General features: G+C 37.4%; 2 protein-coding genes across 3 annotated transcripts in view; both read left to right on the top strand.

Annotated features, from left to right (window-relative positions):
• RRP12 (ribosomal RNA processing 12 homolog) overlaps positions 1-4,135 on the top strand; it is a 48,044-nt gene extending 43,909 nt beyond the window's left edge. Inside the window, exons 31-34 of the mRNA XM_070752902.1 lie at positions 411-489; positions 838-905; positions 2,591-2,673; positions 3,663-4,135. Of these exons, the coding sequence (XP_070609003.1) occupies positions 411-489; positions 838-905; positions 2,591-2,673; positions 3,663-3,765 (333 nt within the window). The 3' untranslated portion in view covers positions 3,766-4,135. The remainder of the gene's footprint in view (positions 1-410; positions 490-837; positions 906-2,590; positions 2,674-3,662) is intronic.
• A 7,111-nt stretch (positions 4,136-11,246) lies between these two features.
• The window catches only part of ARHGAP19 (Rho GTPase activating protein 19), a 39,438-nt gene continuing 31,812 nt past the window's right edge, over positions 11,247-18,872 (top strand). For both annotated transcript variants that reach the window (XR_011559292.1, XM_070754022.1), the window contains exons 1-2: positions 11,247-11,327; positions 17,243-17,508. Coding sequence is in view for 1 of the 2 variants with exons in the window: in XM_070754022.1 (XP_070610123.1) it covers positions 11,251-11,327; positions 17,243-17,508 (343 nt within the window). In the remaining variant the exon portion in view is untranslated. The remainder of the gene's footprint in view (positions 11,328-17,242; positions 17,509-18,872) is intronic.

Here is an 18,872-nt window from a genome sequence, read left to right as displayed (position 1 = left end):
TGAATTTAAACATGCCTGGGATAAACATAGATCCATTGTAAGATAAAATACAGGAAATAGTATAAGGGCAGACTAGATGGACCATGAGGTCTTTTTCTGCCGTCAGTCTTCTATGTTTCTATATGTTTTTTTCTCTTATGCTACATTCCAAATAAGTTTGGCAACATCTTTGGTAAATGTCAGGACTGAATGCAACTCTGGGCTTCCAAGTTGTGTACTTTCCCCATAGGGCTGGGATAGCTGGATCCCAGACATTTGGATCTACTTATCCAAATAGTACTTTTTTACTTATCTCACGATAAGATTCCCTGTTGCCATTAAATAATTCAGAAAAGAAGATACAGAAATCTATAAAAGAAGATGGTGGGTCTCACCAAGTGCTGCTTTGATGCATGGCTTCTCTCTTGCAGAAGAAATCTCGGAAACGTCGATTTCGGGAAGAGGCAGACGATGAAGGGCTTCCGGCTGATACAAAGCCACAATATAAAGGTTAGGATGTTTCATGGTGGCAGTTGTGAGGAGCCACCACTGCATGGGTTCTGATGTAAACCTTAAGTAAAAGATATTGGTTATTTTCTCAGGATATTGATTTTTAACTGATTTTTAAATGTATAGTTTTTATTTATTGTTCTAAGGTTTTACATTGTATTTTAATTATAACTAAGACACCTAGAGTCACCTCAGTGACAAGGTGGCATAGACGTTTAATAATAAATAATTTCCAAGGAGTGAACAAAGTAGATCACCTTTTTCAAGACTGAAATTCTTTGTAAGAGTCATAATCCCTTGTACTTAAGGACTTAAGTTATCCTACTCCTGTTTGTTTGTTTTTTATAGCGGGGGGCATAGGAATTCATCGGCCTGTTAGCAAGAAAGCAGGACCTGGGGCAGAATACAAAGCAAAGGTAAGATTTATTTATTGATTGATTTGATTTGATTTGTATGCCGCCCCTCTCTGTAGACTCGGGGCGGCTCCCAACAACAATAAAACAATTCAAGACAAATCTAATAATTTAAAAACATTTTTAAAAACCCCGTTATTAAAGCAGACATACATACAAACATACCATATATGAATTGTATAGGCCCGGGGGAGATGTTTCAATTCCCCCATGCCTGACGGCAGAGGTGGGTTTTAAGGAGTTTACGATAGGCAAGGAGGATGGGGGCAGTTCTAATCTCAGGGGGGAGCTGGTTCCAGAGGGTTGGGGCCGCCACAGAGAAGGCTCTTCCGCTAGGACCCGCCAAACGACATTGTTTAGTCGACGGGACCCGGAAAAGGCCAACTCTGTGGGACCTAATCGGTCGCTGGGATTCGTGCGGCAGAAGGCGGTCCTGGAGATATTCTGGTCCGATGCCATGAAGGGCTTTATAGGTCATAACCAACTTTGAATTGTGACTGGAAATTGATCGGCAACCAATGCAGACTGCGGAGTGTTGGTGTAACATGGACATATCTTGGGAAGCCCATGATTGCTCTCGCAGCTGCATTCTGCACGATCTGAAGTTTCCGAACACTTTTCAAAGGTAGCCCATGTAGAGAGCATTACAGTAGTCGGATCTCGAGGTGATGAGGGCATAAGTGACTGTAAGCAATGAGTCCCGGTCCAGATAGGGCCGCAACTGGTGCACCAGGCAAACCTGGGCAAATGTCCCCCTTGCCACAGCTGAAAGATGGTTCTCTAATGTGAACTGTGGATCGAGGAGGACGCCCAAGTTGCGGACCCTCTCTGAGGGGGTCAATAAGATCATAAGGTAATTGATTGGAGCCCAAATCTGACATAAGTATAGGACGTTACTTGCTTTCCTATTGTAGAATCATGTTTTATATTCTTGTCAATTGAAGCAAGGGTTTATAATAACCTCACCTGGTTTGTAACAGAAATGGAAAAACTGATATCTTTATTTGGGGGCATATTCTTTAGGCATAATTTAAAACAGGAGTAGGGAATTCCATCTTAGGAATTGAGGTCTGAGATGCTCGTTCATAACTTTTTCTTCATACTCTTTCCCGCCTACTCCTTCCAAAGTTTCTTCTTCAACAATTCCTCAAAGGTCTCATATCTTTTTAGCAATCTAAAAAGATACTGGGGGAGGAGGAGGGAAAGGGAAGAGTGATGGAAAAAATAGATCCAAGCCCTAAGAAGTGACGATCCATACTTCTTGTACTTTTTCTAGGGAAGTTGAGAGGAGTAAATTAGACAGAGAAAAGATCATAGCCTATAGTTAGAATCAATTCATTTTCCATTTTTCTTTCTTTCTTTCTTTCTTTCTTTCTCTCTCTCTCTCTCTCTCTCTTTCTTTCTCTTTTTCTTTCTCTTTCTCTCTGTATGTATGTATGTATGTATGAACAGTACTATATTGGTAATCCAATATAATAACATATTAGCAACAAGAAGACTGGCTTTTAAAAAGGCTTCTATGTTCAGATCAGATTTGTTATCGGAATAGTTCTGAATAACTGACATACTAATAAATATCAAGTCTTTTGGAAAAGCTAGTGGAGGAATGGATTAGGGGATTTGGGGTTGCTACCATGTACTTCGTTAGATTGCCTATCACTGAGCATAGATTCTATTGTTTCTTACAGAAAGGCAAAGGTGACATCAAGAAGAAGGGTGGGCTGGATCCTTATGCATACATCCCACTGAACAGAGCAAAACTAAACAGGAGGTAAGAATGGTAAAGAAGAGTGAAAAAGGTTGCTAGAAACCCAGCAACCACTGATAACGTCCAACTACCGAAAAATCCAAACTCAAAGAATATTGTTCACTATAATCCATATATTTTATCTACAAATACAGTGATACCTTGTCTTACAAACTTAATTGGTTCCAGGACAAGGTTCTTAAGGTGAAAAGTTTGTAAGATGAAACAATGTTTCTCATAGGAATCAATGGAAAAGCGATTAATGTGTGCAAGCCCAAAATTCACCCCTTTTGCCAGCTGAAGCGCCCATTTTTTGCTGCTGGGATTCCCCTGAGGCTCCCCTCCATGGGAAACCACACCTCCGGACTTCTGTGTTTTTGCGATGCTGCAGGGGAATCCAAGCAAGGGAATCTCAGCATCACAAAAACGAGTGCTTCGCTGGCAACGGAAGTCCGGAGGTGGGGTTTCCCAGCGAAGGGAGCATCAGTGAAATCTCAGCATCGCAAAAACACCGAAGTCCTCAAAACTCTACCTCCGGACCTCTGTGTTTTTGCGATGCTGAGATTTCACTGAGGCTCCCCTCGCTGGGAAACCCCACGTCTGGACTTCCGTTGCCAGCAAAGTGCCCGTTTTTGCGCTGCTGGGATTCCCCTGCTGGGATTCCCTTGCAGCATCACAAAAACACGGAACTCCAGAGGTGGAGTTTCCCAGCGAGTGGAGCCTCAGGGAAATCCCAGCAGTGCAAAAACGGGTGCTTCGCTGGCAATGGAAGTCCGGAGGCGAGGCATCCCAGCGGTGGCGGTGGGTTTGTAAGGTGAAAATAGTTTGTAAGAAAAGGCAAAAAAATCTTAAGCCCCGGGTTTGTATCTCGAAAAGTTTGTATGATGAGGCGTTTGTAAGACGAGGTATCACTGTATATAAATTCCTTTTTTACTCCCTTAAACAGTCACCTGCTCAAATGTAGGCAATATTGATTAGCCTCAGTACTGATTATCGTCTATTCTCTCTGGTAGGAAAAAGGCCAAACTTCAAGGACAGTACACAAACCTGATGAAGGGGGCTCAGCGTGGGGCCCAAGCAGGCAAGAGACTCTTCAAAAAGCAGACCCATTCCTGAAGGAGAAAACAACACACAGAATTGATCTGGAAAACAGTCCCTTTTGGTCATTAGACTGTGGTTGCTGCTATTTCGTTCACTGAATTATTTCTAAAAAATGTGCTCATTATTCCTGAGTATTGGCTATACCTTTTGTTTTCAGCAGAAAAAATAGTAAACATCCTCCCTCTTGTTATTTATGGATCCTTGTAATAAGGATTTTCTTGTCAGTTGTTATTTTAGTTTCTTCCACAGCTATGAGCAGTGTGAGAAAATCTAAAACTTTGGGTAAGAGACTGATTATTGCTTCCTAATTGAACAGTTGAGCAATACATAATACAGTATAATAAATTGTTTCCTCAGCATAATACAGGCACAGGTCCTGTGAAAATTGCTTTTCTGTCTATTTTCCATCCCTGTTTGAAACGACTTGCTATTTTTATTTGGTAATTACTACAAATTGTCCAAGAAGTCTTGATTTATTTGGTGGTAGACAACCACAGGGGTAACAGTAATAAAAATAGAAGAATTATTTCCAAGGAGAACTTACCTAAATGTGATCTTAGCTTCTGAATAAAATGGTACTTTTATTGCTACTATCAAACTAGTAGGAGCCGGGGTGGCGTAGCAGGTAGAGTGCTGTACTGCAGGCCACTGAAGCTGACTGTAGATCTGTAGGTCAGCGGTTCAAAACTCATCACCGGCTCAAGGTTGACTCAGCCTTCCATCCTTCCAAGGTGGGTAAAATGAGGACCCAGATTGTGGGGGCAATAGGCTGGCTCTGTAAAAAAGTGCTATTGCTAACATGTTGTAAGCCGCCCTGAGTCTAAGAAGAAGGGCGGCATAAAAATTAAATAAACAAACAAACAAACTAATTGGAACACTCTGATCATAGCCCCAGAGAGGAAAACAAGTACTGTCATGTGGAAAAGCTAACTTCTACAACCAAACGTGTGATTTAGGTTTTGCACACAATTTCTGATTTGTTCCATGCAAGAATAAAAAAAAATCTGCCTCCTAAACATGAAAACAATGATCGGTGGCAATAATTTTGTTCTACTCTATTGAAGAAAAAAAGGAAATGTGAAATTGATTTTCCATTTTAAGGCATTGAGGATGACTCTGAAGCTGTTCTCTGGCAGATTTAAACACTTTTCCAGCTATTTCACTGATCTAAGATGCCTTCTTGTAGACACAAGACCTAGAATAGAAAAAACATGGACCACAGCATATCTTGGTTGCATGATTGCAATAGATGAGAATCGGAGCCTAGAAATTCTCCTAACCAGAGGCTGTTACATTGCTACATTAAATGTAGAACTGTATTTCTGCTGAGAAAAACATATCTTGGATACAGGATGATATTTTCAAAGTATGCGGAGCAATGTTTTGGATACTATTAAAGAAGATGCATGAGCTGTTTTTTCTGGTTACCTCTTCTTAGGGGCTACGGTATTAAGGAGAGGAATTTAACCCTTTCATCCATAGCTGTTAGCCACAGAGCAAGATATACGTATCTGTATTGTCTATATACACTGCTCAAAAAAATAAAGGGAACACTCAAATAACACAACCTAGATCTGAATGAATGAAATATTCTCATTGAATACTTTGTTCTGTACAAAGTTGAATGTGCACAACAGCATGTGAAATTGATTGTCAATCAGTGTTTCTTCCTAAGTGTTTGATTCCACAGAAGTTTGATTTACTTGGAGTTATATTGTGTTGTTTAAGTGTTCCCTTTATTTTTTTTTGAGCAGTATATGTTTCCTCTGTGTTGAACTACAGAGGAACGATGATCTCTCTATATAAAAGTGAAAAACGCTAACGCAGAATCACAAAATCTCCAGAACCATAAAGCCTACAAACTTGAAATTTGGCAAGTATGTTCCTCATGACTTCTAGGTGCGTGCTAAGAAAGGATTTTTTGAAACAACAATCAGAGCATTAGTATTTCTTATATTATTAACATGCTTTGATGCTAATTAGTTAAACATTCTACTCCCCCTCCCAACCTGAAAATAACTCTGGAGAGAAGGGGATAGCATAGGAGAGGCTTCTGTGGGGCAAGCCTGAAGGTGAGAAGGGGAGAGGAGAGGCTGATTGTAACTACTCATTAATTTTCAAGCTGTAAATGTCCCATTAATCAAGCAGAGTTTGTAGCAGAGGACGGGTATTCAGCTAGTACAGTGTTCCCTCGCTTTTCGCGGGGGATGCGTTCCGAGACCGCCCGCGAAAGTTGAATTTCCGCAAAATAGAGATGCGGAAGTAAATACACTATTTTTGGCTATGAACAGTATCACAAATCTTCCCTTAACACTTTAAACCCCTAAATTGCAATTTTCCATTCCCTTAGAAACCATTTAGATTATTACTCACCATATTTACTTCTTAAAGTTTATTAAAGAAAATATTTATTAAAAGCAGATGAAAGTTTGGCGATGACATATGATGTCATCGGGTGGGAAAAACCGTGGTATAGGGAAAACCGCTAAGTATTGTTTTATTAATATTTTTGAAAATCCGTGGTATAGACTTTTCACGAAGTTCGAACCCGCAAAAATCGAGAGAACACTGTACTGTATAAAAGTGGCAGATTCACAATAGCACTGCAGTTTGTAGGAACAATAAAGAGGTTAAAAGATACCTCCACACAGAAAGATTTCAACCATTTGGAATTATTTGAAAAGCTGCTTCTGATTCACTCCGCTTGCTATGGGGACCTCACCTTCTTTGAGAGGATATTCTTTGTTGGAGTACATCCCTTTAGTTAAAAGGCTTCATATAAAACTGAATAACAGCTTGCATGGCAGCTGTGCACTTGTTATTTTCAGATTGAGTTAGTTGGCACTGATTTCACAGTGAGAGGGCCATTGAAAGGTGAAATAGCAAAGAAGTCGCCTGTTATCAGAGAAAGTAAAGTAACAAGGACATAATGACTGGAAATTATTTTTTTCTGTTCTTCTAATTCCTTGATACTAAGATCTATATATATAGAAGAAATGTCTTTCTACTGAGATCACAAACATTGAAAAGATTTTTTAAGAGATTTAACTAATTTTTTTAAAAAATACAATATTTTGACATTCGGGAATTACAGATTTTTGGACTGATACAGAATGAATAATGGATTGCTGAGGAGTATCATTGCTGTTTTTCACGCCATCATCCAAACAAAAATAGGAATGGAACTCTAAGCCATTCACAACTTCTAAAATTTACATTCTTTAGACTTTTGACTAAATTATCCCGATTTATGGAACAAAGAAATTTGGCAAAAGTCGAAATATTAGGATTTAGGATTTAGGGGTAGTGATTTATGACAGTCTAAAAATGGGTGAGCAGTGTGGTCGGGCGGTAGGAAAGGCAAGTAGGATGCTTGGCTGCATAGCTAGAGGTATAACAAGCAGGAAGAGGGAGATTGTGATCCCCTTATATAGAGCACTGGTGAGACCACATTTGGAGTACTGTGTTCAGTTCTGGAGACCTCACCTACAAAAAGATACTGACAAAATTGAACGGGTTCAAAGACGGGCTACAAGAATGGTGGAAGGTCTTAAGTATAAAATGTATCAGGAAAGACTTAATGAACTCAATCTGTATAGTCTGGAGGACAGAAGGAAAAGGGGGGACATGATCGAAACATTTAAATATGTTAAAGGATTAAATAGGGTTCAGGAGGGAAGTGTTTTTAATAGGAAAGTGAACACAAGAACAAGGGGACATAATCTGAAGTTAGTTAGGGGAAAGATCAAAGGCAACATGAGAAAATATTATTTTACTGAAAGAGTAGTAGATCCTTGGAACAAACTTCCAGCAGACGTGGTTGGTAAATCCACAGTAACCGAATTTAAACATGCCTGGGATAAACATATCTCCATTGTAAGATAAAATACAGGAAATAGTATAAGGGCAGACTAGATGGACCATGAGGTCTTTTTCTGCCGTCAGACTTCTATGTTTCTATTAAGGTGCTGGCTGAAATATAGTGTGTCTTGCTATTCTGAGAAGTTACCATAATAAAGTGTTCAGCTTATGCAAATTCTGTGTAGATTATGTCTTTAAATCCTCCTCAATTGTTTTCAAGGAAACAAAAGTTAGAATGCAAAGGTATATATTTTGCAATGTTGAATTATCAGAAGTTTTGGGCGGAAGCACTTTGTTTCCTCCCTAGGAGTAAAATCTGCAGGTTTATCCATCTGCTTGTGTTTTTCTTAATTAAGCTTGGAAGCAATTGAGCTTTTTATTTTTCTAATTGAATCTGACTATACTCCAAACAAACTGCTTCCAATTTTGTTTAAAGCAAAATCTTGCTGGAATAGAGCCTAGAAGTTTCCATTTTCCTATAGAGGAAATTATTTGATAAATTTGAATCTGGCATATGAAACTGTTAGTTACCTAACTCCAATGTTAATTTTTGCAGCAGAAAAAAAAAAGGTATCTGAAACATTGAGATACAGGAATTTAACAAATCTATTCTGGCAAATTTAAAATACCCCTTCCCCCAAAAGCCAGAAAGAAATGAAAGTCATTAATTAGCATACCAAAAACTCAAAAACAATTATCAGCATGAAATTACCATCTGCTAAGCAGGCAGACATGCCCAGGGAAGTTTGATTTCTCAAAATGATTTCTTGTACTGTCAGTTAAAAATGATTTACAAATGGAATGCTCAATGGTTTTCTTAAGTAGGTTTTTTTTTAAAGATGCAAAATAAAATAATGTGAACATGGTGTTAAATTGCTGCCTAGTTTAAAATTTATTTCTCAATGAGATTTACTTCTGGCCTCACTAAAAGCCTAGAAACAAGCTCTATTTTTTTTTGTGGAAATATTTTAATTTTTTTCTCTGAAAAATTAAAGGTTATGAGAAATTCCTAATTAATAAAATAAAAATCCCATTATTATTTTTAAATAATGTGAAATGTTTTAAGATGTGAAAAATGGTCTAGAAATAATTTTGTAAAACTACTTCAGCTTCAACCACAACAACACAAGAGCACACAACAGATTTAAACTTAATATTAACCGCTCCAAACTTGACTGTAAAAAATATGACTTCAGTAACCAAGTTGTTGAAGCGTGGAACTCATTACCGGACTCCATAGTGTCATCCCCAAACCCCCAACAATTTACCCTTAGATTATCTACGGTTGACCTATCCAGATTCCTAAGAGGTCAGTAAGGGGTGAGTACAAGTGCACTAGAGTGCCTTCCGTCCCCTGTCCTATTGCTCTCCTATATCTCCTATACCTTTCTTCTATTCCTATATCTCTTCTTCTATTCTTTCATTGATATGTTCTATTACTATATCTTCTTTTCTATTCTTTCTTAGATATATTTTACTATGAGTATCTCCTCTATAACCTTCATCATGTATTTTACTATGTGTATATAGATATATATACCCACTAAAACCCTCATTGTGTATTGGACAGAATAAATAAATAAAAGGCAAACATGGTACTGAAACAAAGCTTCAGTTTATGGAGTACCCAAAACTATCAAAAGCGAAGCTACTGATGACAATCTAGGCAAATCAATGCAAAACATGTTCACCTTTATTCTGAAAAGTAGTGCTTTATGTAGGTATGTTTGATGCATTGGTGGAAAAATCTAGAATATATAGTTTTTTTTCTTTTACTATATAGAGCTGATGATTTTGTTTTGTTTGTTGCCCAGATTCCTACAAAACAGCTAATCCTGAAATGTTACATTATTGGGGTTCAACAGTTTGTAATTCCATTAAAAAAACATTTTATTGAATACATTTTCAGTTTATAATTGCCTGAACAAAATATGCTCTTCAATATTATATACTAACTATACTTTTATAAAGCAACCAAATAATAAATACATTTATAATTTTTTAATAATATTAGAACTTTTTAGCTTTTTTAATTATATTAATTGGATCTAGATATATTGTCATGTTCTCTTTGATATGTTGTGAGCTGCCCCAAGTCCTCGGAGAGGGGTGGCATACAAATCCAATCAATCAATCAATCAATCAATCAATCAATCAATCAATCAATGCATTTGACAAAGAAAAAGGCTAAACTCTACATATTTAATTTTTCTACATTTACATTTTCATCTTCCAATTTTTCTTGTTCCTTTAAAATCTTTATAAAGTTTACATTTCTAATTATTAAAATGCCATACTATAAAACTCATGTGTGAGGCCATACTTCTAGTTTTTAGTTTATTTATCCAGAATGTCATTTTTGCCACACTGTACTCTTATCAAAATAATGTTCAATATGGTATATTAAAAAGTTATCTAAACTGCGTAATTGTTCTGCCACATTGTTTACTTTGTTTTTAAACTTTCAGCTGGTTCTACTTTCAGGTCTTTCATTCTTTATGTACTGCATTCTGCAGATTGAAATGTGATCTGTGCTGTTTTAAATTTAAAGCACTGAATTAACTAACCAGGCAGTTGATTTTTGTTCTTATTTTGTTTCCATTCCATATAAAATTGTCAATTGCTTTGCATGAGTTCTTTGTTTCCATTGTCTAATCAATAAAGGCTCATTGCAGGTGAATAGTAAAATTTATGGTTCATAGAAAGTTAAGAAATCAATAATTTCATACAGTAAAATATATATTAATCATACAGACAAAATTATGCAAGTAAAATAACAAAAGCCCAACAAATCAATCAAGCTAATTTATTTGTCTTAAGTAACTTTTGAAACGTTAAAAGGGATGGGGCAACCCTAATTCCAACTGGACATTGCGCCATAACTTTTGTAATGATTTGTAGGCAATACAATTCCTATTCCCTAACTTTGGAGGTAGGATTTATTTTATTTTATTTTATTATTCAGTCAGTCAGTCAAGTGCGAATTGGTAGTATACAAAGATATAATTTATATACATGATTTTAGTAAGATAGAAACATTAGGATGGGACAGAATGTCCAAAAATACACTGCTCAAAAAGAAATAAAGGGAACACTTAAACAACACAATGTAACTCCAAGTAAATCAAACTTCTGTGAAGTCAAACTGTCCACTTAGGAAGCAACACTGATTGACACTCAATTTCACATGCTGTTGTGCACATTCAGCTTTGTATAGAACGAAGTATTCAATGAGAATATTTAATTCATTCAGATCTAGGATGTGTTATTTGAGTGTCCCCTTTATTTTTTGAGCAGTATATTTCTAGTGACCTAAATTCAGTATATAAAACTTCCACGTGGGTCCTGTCATCACAGATGTCCACAGCAGTTAAAAAACGCAACAGTCACCTCCAACGATTCAATCTCGGTATTTTTATTTATTTATTTGATCACACAAACGTCGGCTCAAAACTACAAATCCCAGGAAACTTAGCGCAATACAGTTCCTTGCCTCGCCTTATCGGTTCTCCTATTAGCCCGCGACAAATCGTTAAGCGGTTACCACGTTCGAACAGACCAATGGGTGCACGAGGAAAAGGTGGGGGGCGGGCAAGCTGCTCCGGAAACAGCCTATTGGCTCTTGCGACTGAACGGCCTATGGGGCAGCAAAGCGGCAGATATGAAATGGCGACGGAATCGTCTCGGAGGAAAGGTGCAGCCGGGCAAACCTATAGGTAACGACAAGAGAGCGGCCATCGCAGATAAGCCGTCCTCCGGGAAAGGGCTTGGGGGCGCTGAAGATTGAGGAGAAAGCTGTTCGGTAGTATTTGATGTAGGAGCACCGTAGGGCAGCCTGGAAAAGATGCCGAGAGTTGGGTTCCTAATGGACGAATACACCTGGCCTGCGTGGTTGTTTGAGCCGTGAATTAAAGCGGCAGTGCATTCTCCACTTCGTCGCTGCCATAAGTCATATTTCAGTAATTGCAAAGGTGCTTTTTGAAGAGGTAACTGGACTTTCTGGTTTTTCGTGGAAATCTTTGAAGCTTCTTGGATGAGAAACGAAACGACTTCAAAGAAAAGCCAGAAAGTCCAGTTGCCTCTTCAAAAAGCACCTTTGGGACAACCATGAACTGGATGACTGAGAATCTCCATAGACATATATTTCAGTAAATAAACTATACTGTACTGCTCAAAGAAAGGGGAGGCACTCAAATAACAGATCCTAGATCTGAATGAATGAAATATTCTCACTGAATACTTTGTTCTATACAAAGTTCAATGTACATAACAGCATGTGGAATTGGTTGTCAATCTGTTGCTTCCTAAGTGGACAGTTTGATTTCACAGAAGTTTGATTTACTTGGAGTTATATTGCGTTGTTTAAGTGTTCCCTTTACTTTTTTGAGCAGTGTATATGAGTTGTGCTCAAGAAGCACTATGTGATCCCCTGAGTCTTTAGATAAAGTTAAAAATTAATTAATTAATTAGATTTATAGGACGGCCTTGCAGAATCAGGGCAGCTTACAAGAGTAAAATCAGGGAACTGCTAGTCAATGTCTGTCCTGGTACTAGTAAACCTCTAGGCTAAAATGCATATGAGTTGTTTATGGCTCAGTGTTGCATCAGCCCACCCTTTTGTGGTTACTTTCAGTATGTTCAACAGTTACCACCCCCCCTTTCATTAGAGTACTGTATGGCTTCATTCTCCTCAATAAACTGGACTGTAGCAGCTGTTGCACAATCCACCACAGTGCAAGCGACTCTATTGTACAGTATGAACCCAGATGATGTGTTAGTTTGCCTTTACTTGTGGCATAGAAGTTCAGAACAGAGATAAATGGATAAATCATAATTTGATGGATTGATAAGATGTGCAATGTTAGCTAGTTTTTCTCAAGGAAACGTGTTTAAATGATTTGCCAATGCATTTTTAAAAACAAAACAACTTCCTGTGTGGCAGTTGAATTATTACTTACCGTATATAGTTTTGTTTTGTAACTATGCTGCTTCCCCGAGAGTAGATCCATTTTTTGAGAGACAAATGTGCTGAATCAAAGAAGGCAGGGAAGAAGGTGGAAGTATTTTCTTCTATTGTCTTGATCATCTTTTCCCAATATATCCTTAAAGTATGCTACATAGTCTTTAACCTCAGCCAATGTGGTGCTTGAGTATAATAATCATTTATGAATAGGACAGAAAAGGAGAAAAACATTTTGGTACCTGAAGAGGAAATTGAGATAATTTTGGGTGATCACTAGATTGGGAATTTGGAGAGAAAGATTCTGAGGGGTTCAAGATAACAATATCAATAGCACTTAGACTTATATGCCACTTTATAGTGCTTTACAGCCCTTTTTAAGCAGTTTACAGAGTCGGCATATTGCCCTCAACCATCTGAATCCTCATTTAACTGAACTTGGAAGGATGGAAGGCTGAATTAGCCCTGAGCTGGTGAGAATTGGATTGTGGCAGTTGCAGAATTAGCTTGTAATACTGCATTCTAAATACCGGTACTTTGCCACCATGGCTGTTGGTGGGGTAGGTCAGGTAGGATTACTGTTCTCTAGCAGAGCAAGTACAAAATGCAAGTATGAAGGTATTAATGGTACTTAAAAAGTCAAAATAGTCAAAATAATGCTGTTGTAAGAAACATTTAGGTAAGTTTTATTTGTGTAGCTTGAGAACCCCTCAAAACGATTAAAACAAAAAATAAAAACACGAGTTGGCTATATTTAGTTGTCTCATTAACCATGGCATAAAAGTTTGCTAGCACCATAGCCATTTTTAAAGACATATTTTTATGATCGTCTTGAGTTTATTATCACCTTATTGTTTGTTTTTATTTGTTTGTGTCACAAAATAAGGATTCTACATGATATAAAATTTTAAATATAAAATGCAAGATTAAATATATATATAAATTGCCCAGAACATTTATTTGTTGTTATTTAAACATAACAACATTTATTCCCATAGTCTAGAATTGCTCTTAGAGCATTTGGAAACTTTAGCTGGTCTAAAATAGAGCAGTTACAGATATTTTTGGATGTTTTTTATACATACATATAAAATCTTTGCAAACTTCACTCTCAGTAGGGTTTTTTCTGCATTTCAAGGTGCTGGCTGTCATCTATAAGGCCTTACATGGTATTGGATCACAATATTTGCAGGACCATCTGGACCCGATCATTTCTACTCAGAACTGGCAGGGTTGGTGTATTCCAGGTCTCTTCTATTAGGAAAGGTCTCCTTCTGGGATTTGGGAATTGTATCTTCTCTGTCAAAGTTCACGACCACAGATCAAAATGGCCCAACCCTTCATAAGCCATTCAAAATCTAGATTTTCTCCCAGGTTCTGGGTCTAGACAGTTAAACCAGCCCTATATAGAACATTTCAGGTGTTTGTGGGCTACTTTTTAAAACACGTTTTGTATTCTTTCAGAAGAATGCTAGATACGTTTTAAACAGTTCTACAAAATTAAATTATGTTTAATTTCTATAAAATTATAAATTGTAAGGTATTAAGATATCTAGTTATGAAGCCAATCTAATCTGTTTTTTTGTTAAATTGTTTCCTTTATCTGATAGGATCCTGTATCCTTGAGGATTTTATTTGAGAGCCATCCTCTTCTTGATGAGGAGCAAATCCTTAGCTTGCTAATTCTTTAGTCCAGCATGTCTACAAAAGCAAATACCAATATAACTTTATCTTTCTTCCGCTTTCCATTTCTTTCTTTTTAGTATGCAAATGGGAATGGGCAGTTCACATTCTTCCTTACTTTTAGATAGTTGTGACTGAATTGTTGGAAAAAAGTTCTGACTTTCATTAGTGTTAGTAATAACCAAGCATATTTTTGTGCGAGGGAGTGTTGCTGATAAAATGACCTTTCAAAATTACAAAGCCAAGTAATGTTTAGCATGGAATTTAGTAGAGAGTTAGGGGCTGTATATTGTGAAATTGTTCACCATAAAACAAGCATGAGATTATAAAAGCCGGACAGCAATGGACCACAAATCAGTTTATTATACGCGATTGATGTACAGTAGTCCCTCGCTATACCACGCTTCACCTACTGCGGCTTCACTTCATCGCGGGTTTTTGAGGAAGTCGATCGGCAGATTTAAACAGCCCGCCGAACTCGATCGGCAGGTTTAAAAAAAATAAAAAAATCTAAAATTGTAAATACTGTATTTAAATACTGTATCTAAAATAAATACTGTGTGGGAAGGGTTTATAAACACTTAAAACAATGAAAACTTACCAAACAATTACAATATAAATACTTAAATAAGTACTATCAGTCGATAAATTCCCCATCGCGGATTTCACCTATCGCGGCCGGGTCTGGAACGTAACACCAGCGATAGGTGAGGGACTACTGTAATCAACAAAACATAATATGAAGATTAATTAAGCTGAAGACATAAAGAGGTGAAAATTTACAGCTCATTTTTATACATCAAGAAAAATTAGAAACAATAAGGAAATATTTTTACAGGAAAACCTCTTATAAGATTATGAAATACAGTATATAGAAATATATAGAAATCTTGGGTTAAGCATTAATAAATCATGGGTTAAGCTTTGATACTAGAATCTAGACTCTCCCAAATAAATTGGACAATTGAAATGGTAAGTTCTTCAAGGATGTGGTCTACTCTCTAGTATTCCATAAAGTTGGTTGATCTGAGATCTGTGGCTATTGAAAGTTGATTATTTGTTAGAAGAGGGCCAACAAATGAGCCTTTGTCTTGTTTATTGTGTATGGAATTTGCATAGGCTGCATTGGAGCAGGCAGTTCTATTTCTGAAAACAAGGAAAGAGTTCTTCTCATCACGTCTCTGCTTCCCAATGCCGCGCCAGAAACTTTCAGCACTTGTGTAAGAGATTTTGTCTTTTATTTCAGAAATGGTTGCTTTAAGATTTCCTGGAAATTAAGAATTGAAAGCCCTCAAACAGGCGGGCATATGCTAGCCATGAAAATTGGTTAGGGTTTCTTTAAATTCTAGAACATGGGGAATGAAAGTTTGAATAGGTTATGCAGACTTAGCAGTTTTATTGGGGCAAGACCTTAAGATTACATTGGTCTTCCTTAGAAGGACATGTTGGGTCTATGATTAGGTTATAAGTCGTATTTACATTGTTCTGCCTGGCTAGCACATGTTAGAACAGTGCAGTGGAGAAAAGGATGAGGTCAATCAACCTTCATCCCCAGCTGCTCGAACTGAAGGGCTCCATTTTGTTTTCAGCTTGTTAAACATATCAAACGGCAGGGTTTCTTCTGCAGCAGCGCTAGAATTAGATTATTCTTGGCAGCTTACTAGTTGAGGGATGAAGAGGACTGTGGCTTACTGTTTTTGGAGTGATTTTGACAACTTCACTATTTGGATGATTTTAGATTTAATTAGCCACTTCAATTCCAGGCTTGGACTGCAAAAGGAAATCCATTGCGATTTTCCACAGTGGCAAATATTGTCTATCTAGGGTAGTTCTGAATAATTTTGATACAAATATTCCACAATGTTGGAATGTTGGAATTCTAAAAAAAGGGGGTAGATTCAGTTGATGATTTTTTACTTTATGCATTGTATATTTCAGAAACTCTTTAATTTTTATACAGCATATAATCTAACGAATTATACATAATTTTCCTGTAAGAAAAAAATGAATTATATTTCTACTACATGCTTCCCAAAAACATTACACTCAGTAAAAACAGAAAACATCATTTGATATCCACAGAATGATTCTGCCGCACAAATCCCAGCGACCGGTTACGTCCCACAGAGTTGGCCTTCTCCGGGTCCCATCGACGAAACAATATCGTCTGGCGGGACCTGGGGGAAGAGCCTTCTCTGTGGTGGCCCCGACCCTCTGGAATCAACTCCCCCCGGAGATTAGGATTGCCCCCACCCTCCTTGCCTTTTGCAAACTCCTTAAAACCCACCTCTGCTGCCAGGCATGGGGAAATTGATTCCTCAATTATGGGCCATTTCAGTTTTATGTATGGTTTTTCTGAGATGTATGACTGTTTTTATATTAAGGGTTTTAAATTATCTTTTAATCGTTGGATTTGTACCTTTTTGTTGTTGTGAGCCGCTCCGAGTCTTCAGAGAGGGGTGGAATACAAATCAAATAAATAAATAAAATGATATAATGTATTTTGAATGTAACTTCCACACTAAATCGGTTCTGAATAGTTTCCAAGTGTTTCTGTTGTTTTAGAACATTATTCTTGTTAAAAATGTTTCTGTGCTTACATCATAAAGTATTTTTTTTGTTAAAAGCTGAATGAATGCTTTTTTAAAGAAATAAATCTTAGATTTAATTTTCTCTATGTCTGTTAACTTATATAACCTATAATTGTCCAAGATTGATCAATTGCACAGTTCGTTGTTTAGCTTGAACAGAGAATGCATATTTCTTTGGGGTAGTATAACATGCAAATCACTGTAGTTTTTGTCTTATGCAGGTCAGCATGATTAGTATTCTGATATGTTGCATATTGCAGAAATGGGTGGAATGGTATCCTTAAAAGATGTGCAGATTATATTGAAAGATACAATTTCAACTGTAACCCATTTAAAGTTTATTGCTATATTGTACATGCATGTCTCTCATAAAGTAATGTTTGACTGTCTTCCACAGTGATGCTATTTGCAGCTTTGTTATCTGCAATGAGTCTTCCCTTCAGCGGCATCAAATCATCTTTAATCCAGACTTCTTTGTAGAGAAGCTGAGACATGAGAAGCCTGATGCATTCACAGAACTTGTGGTCAGCAACATTACCCGATTGATTGACTTGCCTGGAGCAGAGCTTGCTCAACTGATGGGTGAGGAAGAGCCCCTGTTGCCTGGTGGGCCTAGCATTTCCTCTGGGTTTTTCCGTTCCTTGATGTCTCTTAAACGAAAAGGTAAGCATGATGTGTTTGCTAGTGCTTTTGATTGGCTTTCAATGATGATATGATATTATGGCTAGTTGGAAATGTTTCCAAAGAAATGGATACTATTACTAGAGTTGTATGAGGAGTGCTGAAGTGCTTCCAGACTGAAAGGATTGAATGGTGACATCACAGTTGCCTAAGGGATGCTCAATTGGGGACTCCTTTCACATCCCTATTAAATTACCCACCAATGTGGTACTAATTTATCTACTTGTGGTTACTTGTTTTCAAACTGCTCAGTTAGCAGGAGCTGAAACGTGTGACGGGAGCTCGCCCTGTCCTGTGGCAGCAACTGTTGTACATACTCCTGGTCAGTTGGAGGATGATGAAGGAATTGAGGACTCTGATACAGATAGTGTTTATGAATTAGTAGTGGGCCCGGGGTTACAGGTAGTAGAACAGGTGGGAGGCCAGCCACAGGATGGGGCTATGAGTCAAGGATCTAGTGAGGAAGAGTCAGACGCTTGCTGGGTAAATCCTAAATTCAGAAGGCCCCAAAAACATAGAGAACAGGTGTCTGGAAGAAGATATTAAGGGGAGGAATGGGTTAAATAATGTAGTGATGTATTTGGCACGTCAGGGGGTCAGTGGCAAAGAAGGGTGGAGTTTCAACGTTGCCGAAGAGAAATATGGAGGTTTTTCCGTGCCGCTCTCAAGTAAGCAAAAGTATTCTGTGCTGATTAACAGTCAGGACTGCTGTTTTAGAAATCATGCTGTTAGGAAAATAAATCTTGTTAAGTGGAGAAGGAGAAGGAATGTGAGAAATGCAATTAAGGAAGATAACGGACCAAGAGATAAGTGCCTGTATGAAATGTCTTTGAATTCCGGAAGAGCAGAGAATAAAATGGAGTTTCTTTATTCATGAAATAATGCATTTAATAAGAGTTATTTGTAATTGCTAAATTTCTACCAGAAACCAGAACAGCAGCTGAGTCTCAAACACCAGTCATCAGCACGGCATCCTAACCTCTTGGGCCACCACAGTCAAAGAAATTGATGAAATAGTGTCTCCCCAAATATTCATATGGCTGCTACTCTGACCTAAAACTGGCTCTTCTGTTACATCAAAATTCAAAACTTAATAAACTTCCAAATAAAAAATTAGGAAAGCAGTGTTACAAAGATATCTATTCTTAATTTATCCTTAGTTTTTGCGATGGAAATTAAATAATGGTAATATTTCTTTTTAATATCAAATGGCACAATTGGGGAAAAATGGTCAATATTGAAGATGCTTCTAGGAAAAAAAAGCCATCCTGTTTTTTATATTCCTAGAACAGGAGATCTCAGACAAAGTAGCATTTTATATCTTTGGATACCACTAATTATTAACT

This window comes from Erythrolamprus reginae, chromosome 5 (genome assembly GCF_031021105.1).
Source record: "Erythrolamprus reginae isolate rEryReg1 chromosome 5, rEryReg1.hap1, whole genome shotgun sequence".
Lineage (NCBI taxonomy): Eukaryota > Metazoa > Chordata > Lepidosauria > Squamata > Dipsadidae > Erythrolamprus > Erythrolamprus reginae.
The sequence above is the reverse complement of the archived record's forward strand: the minus strand, read 5'-3'. Positions and strand labels throughout refer to the sequence as shown.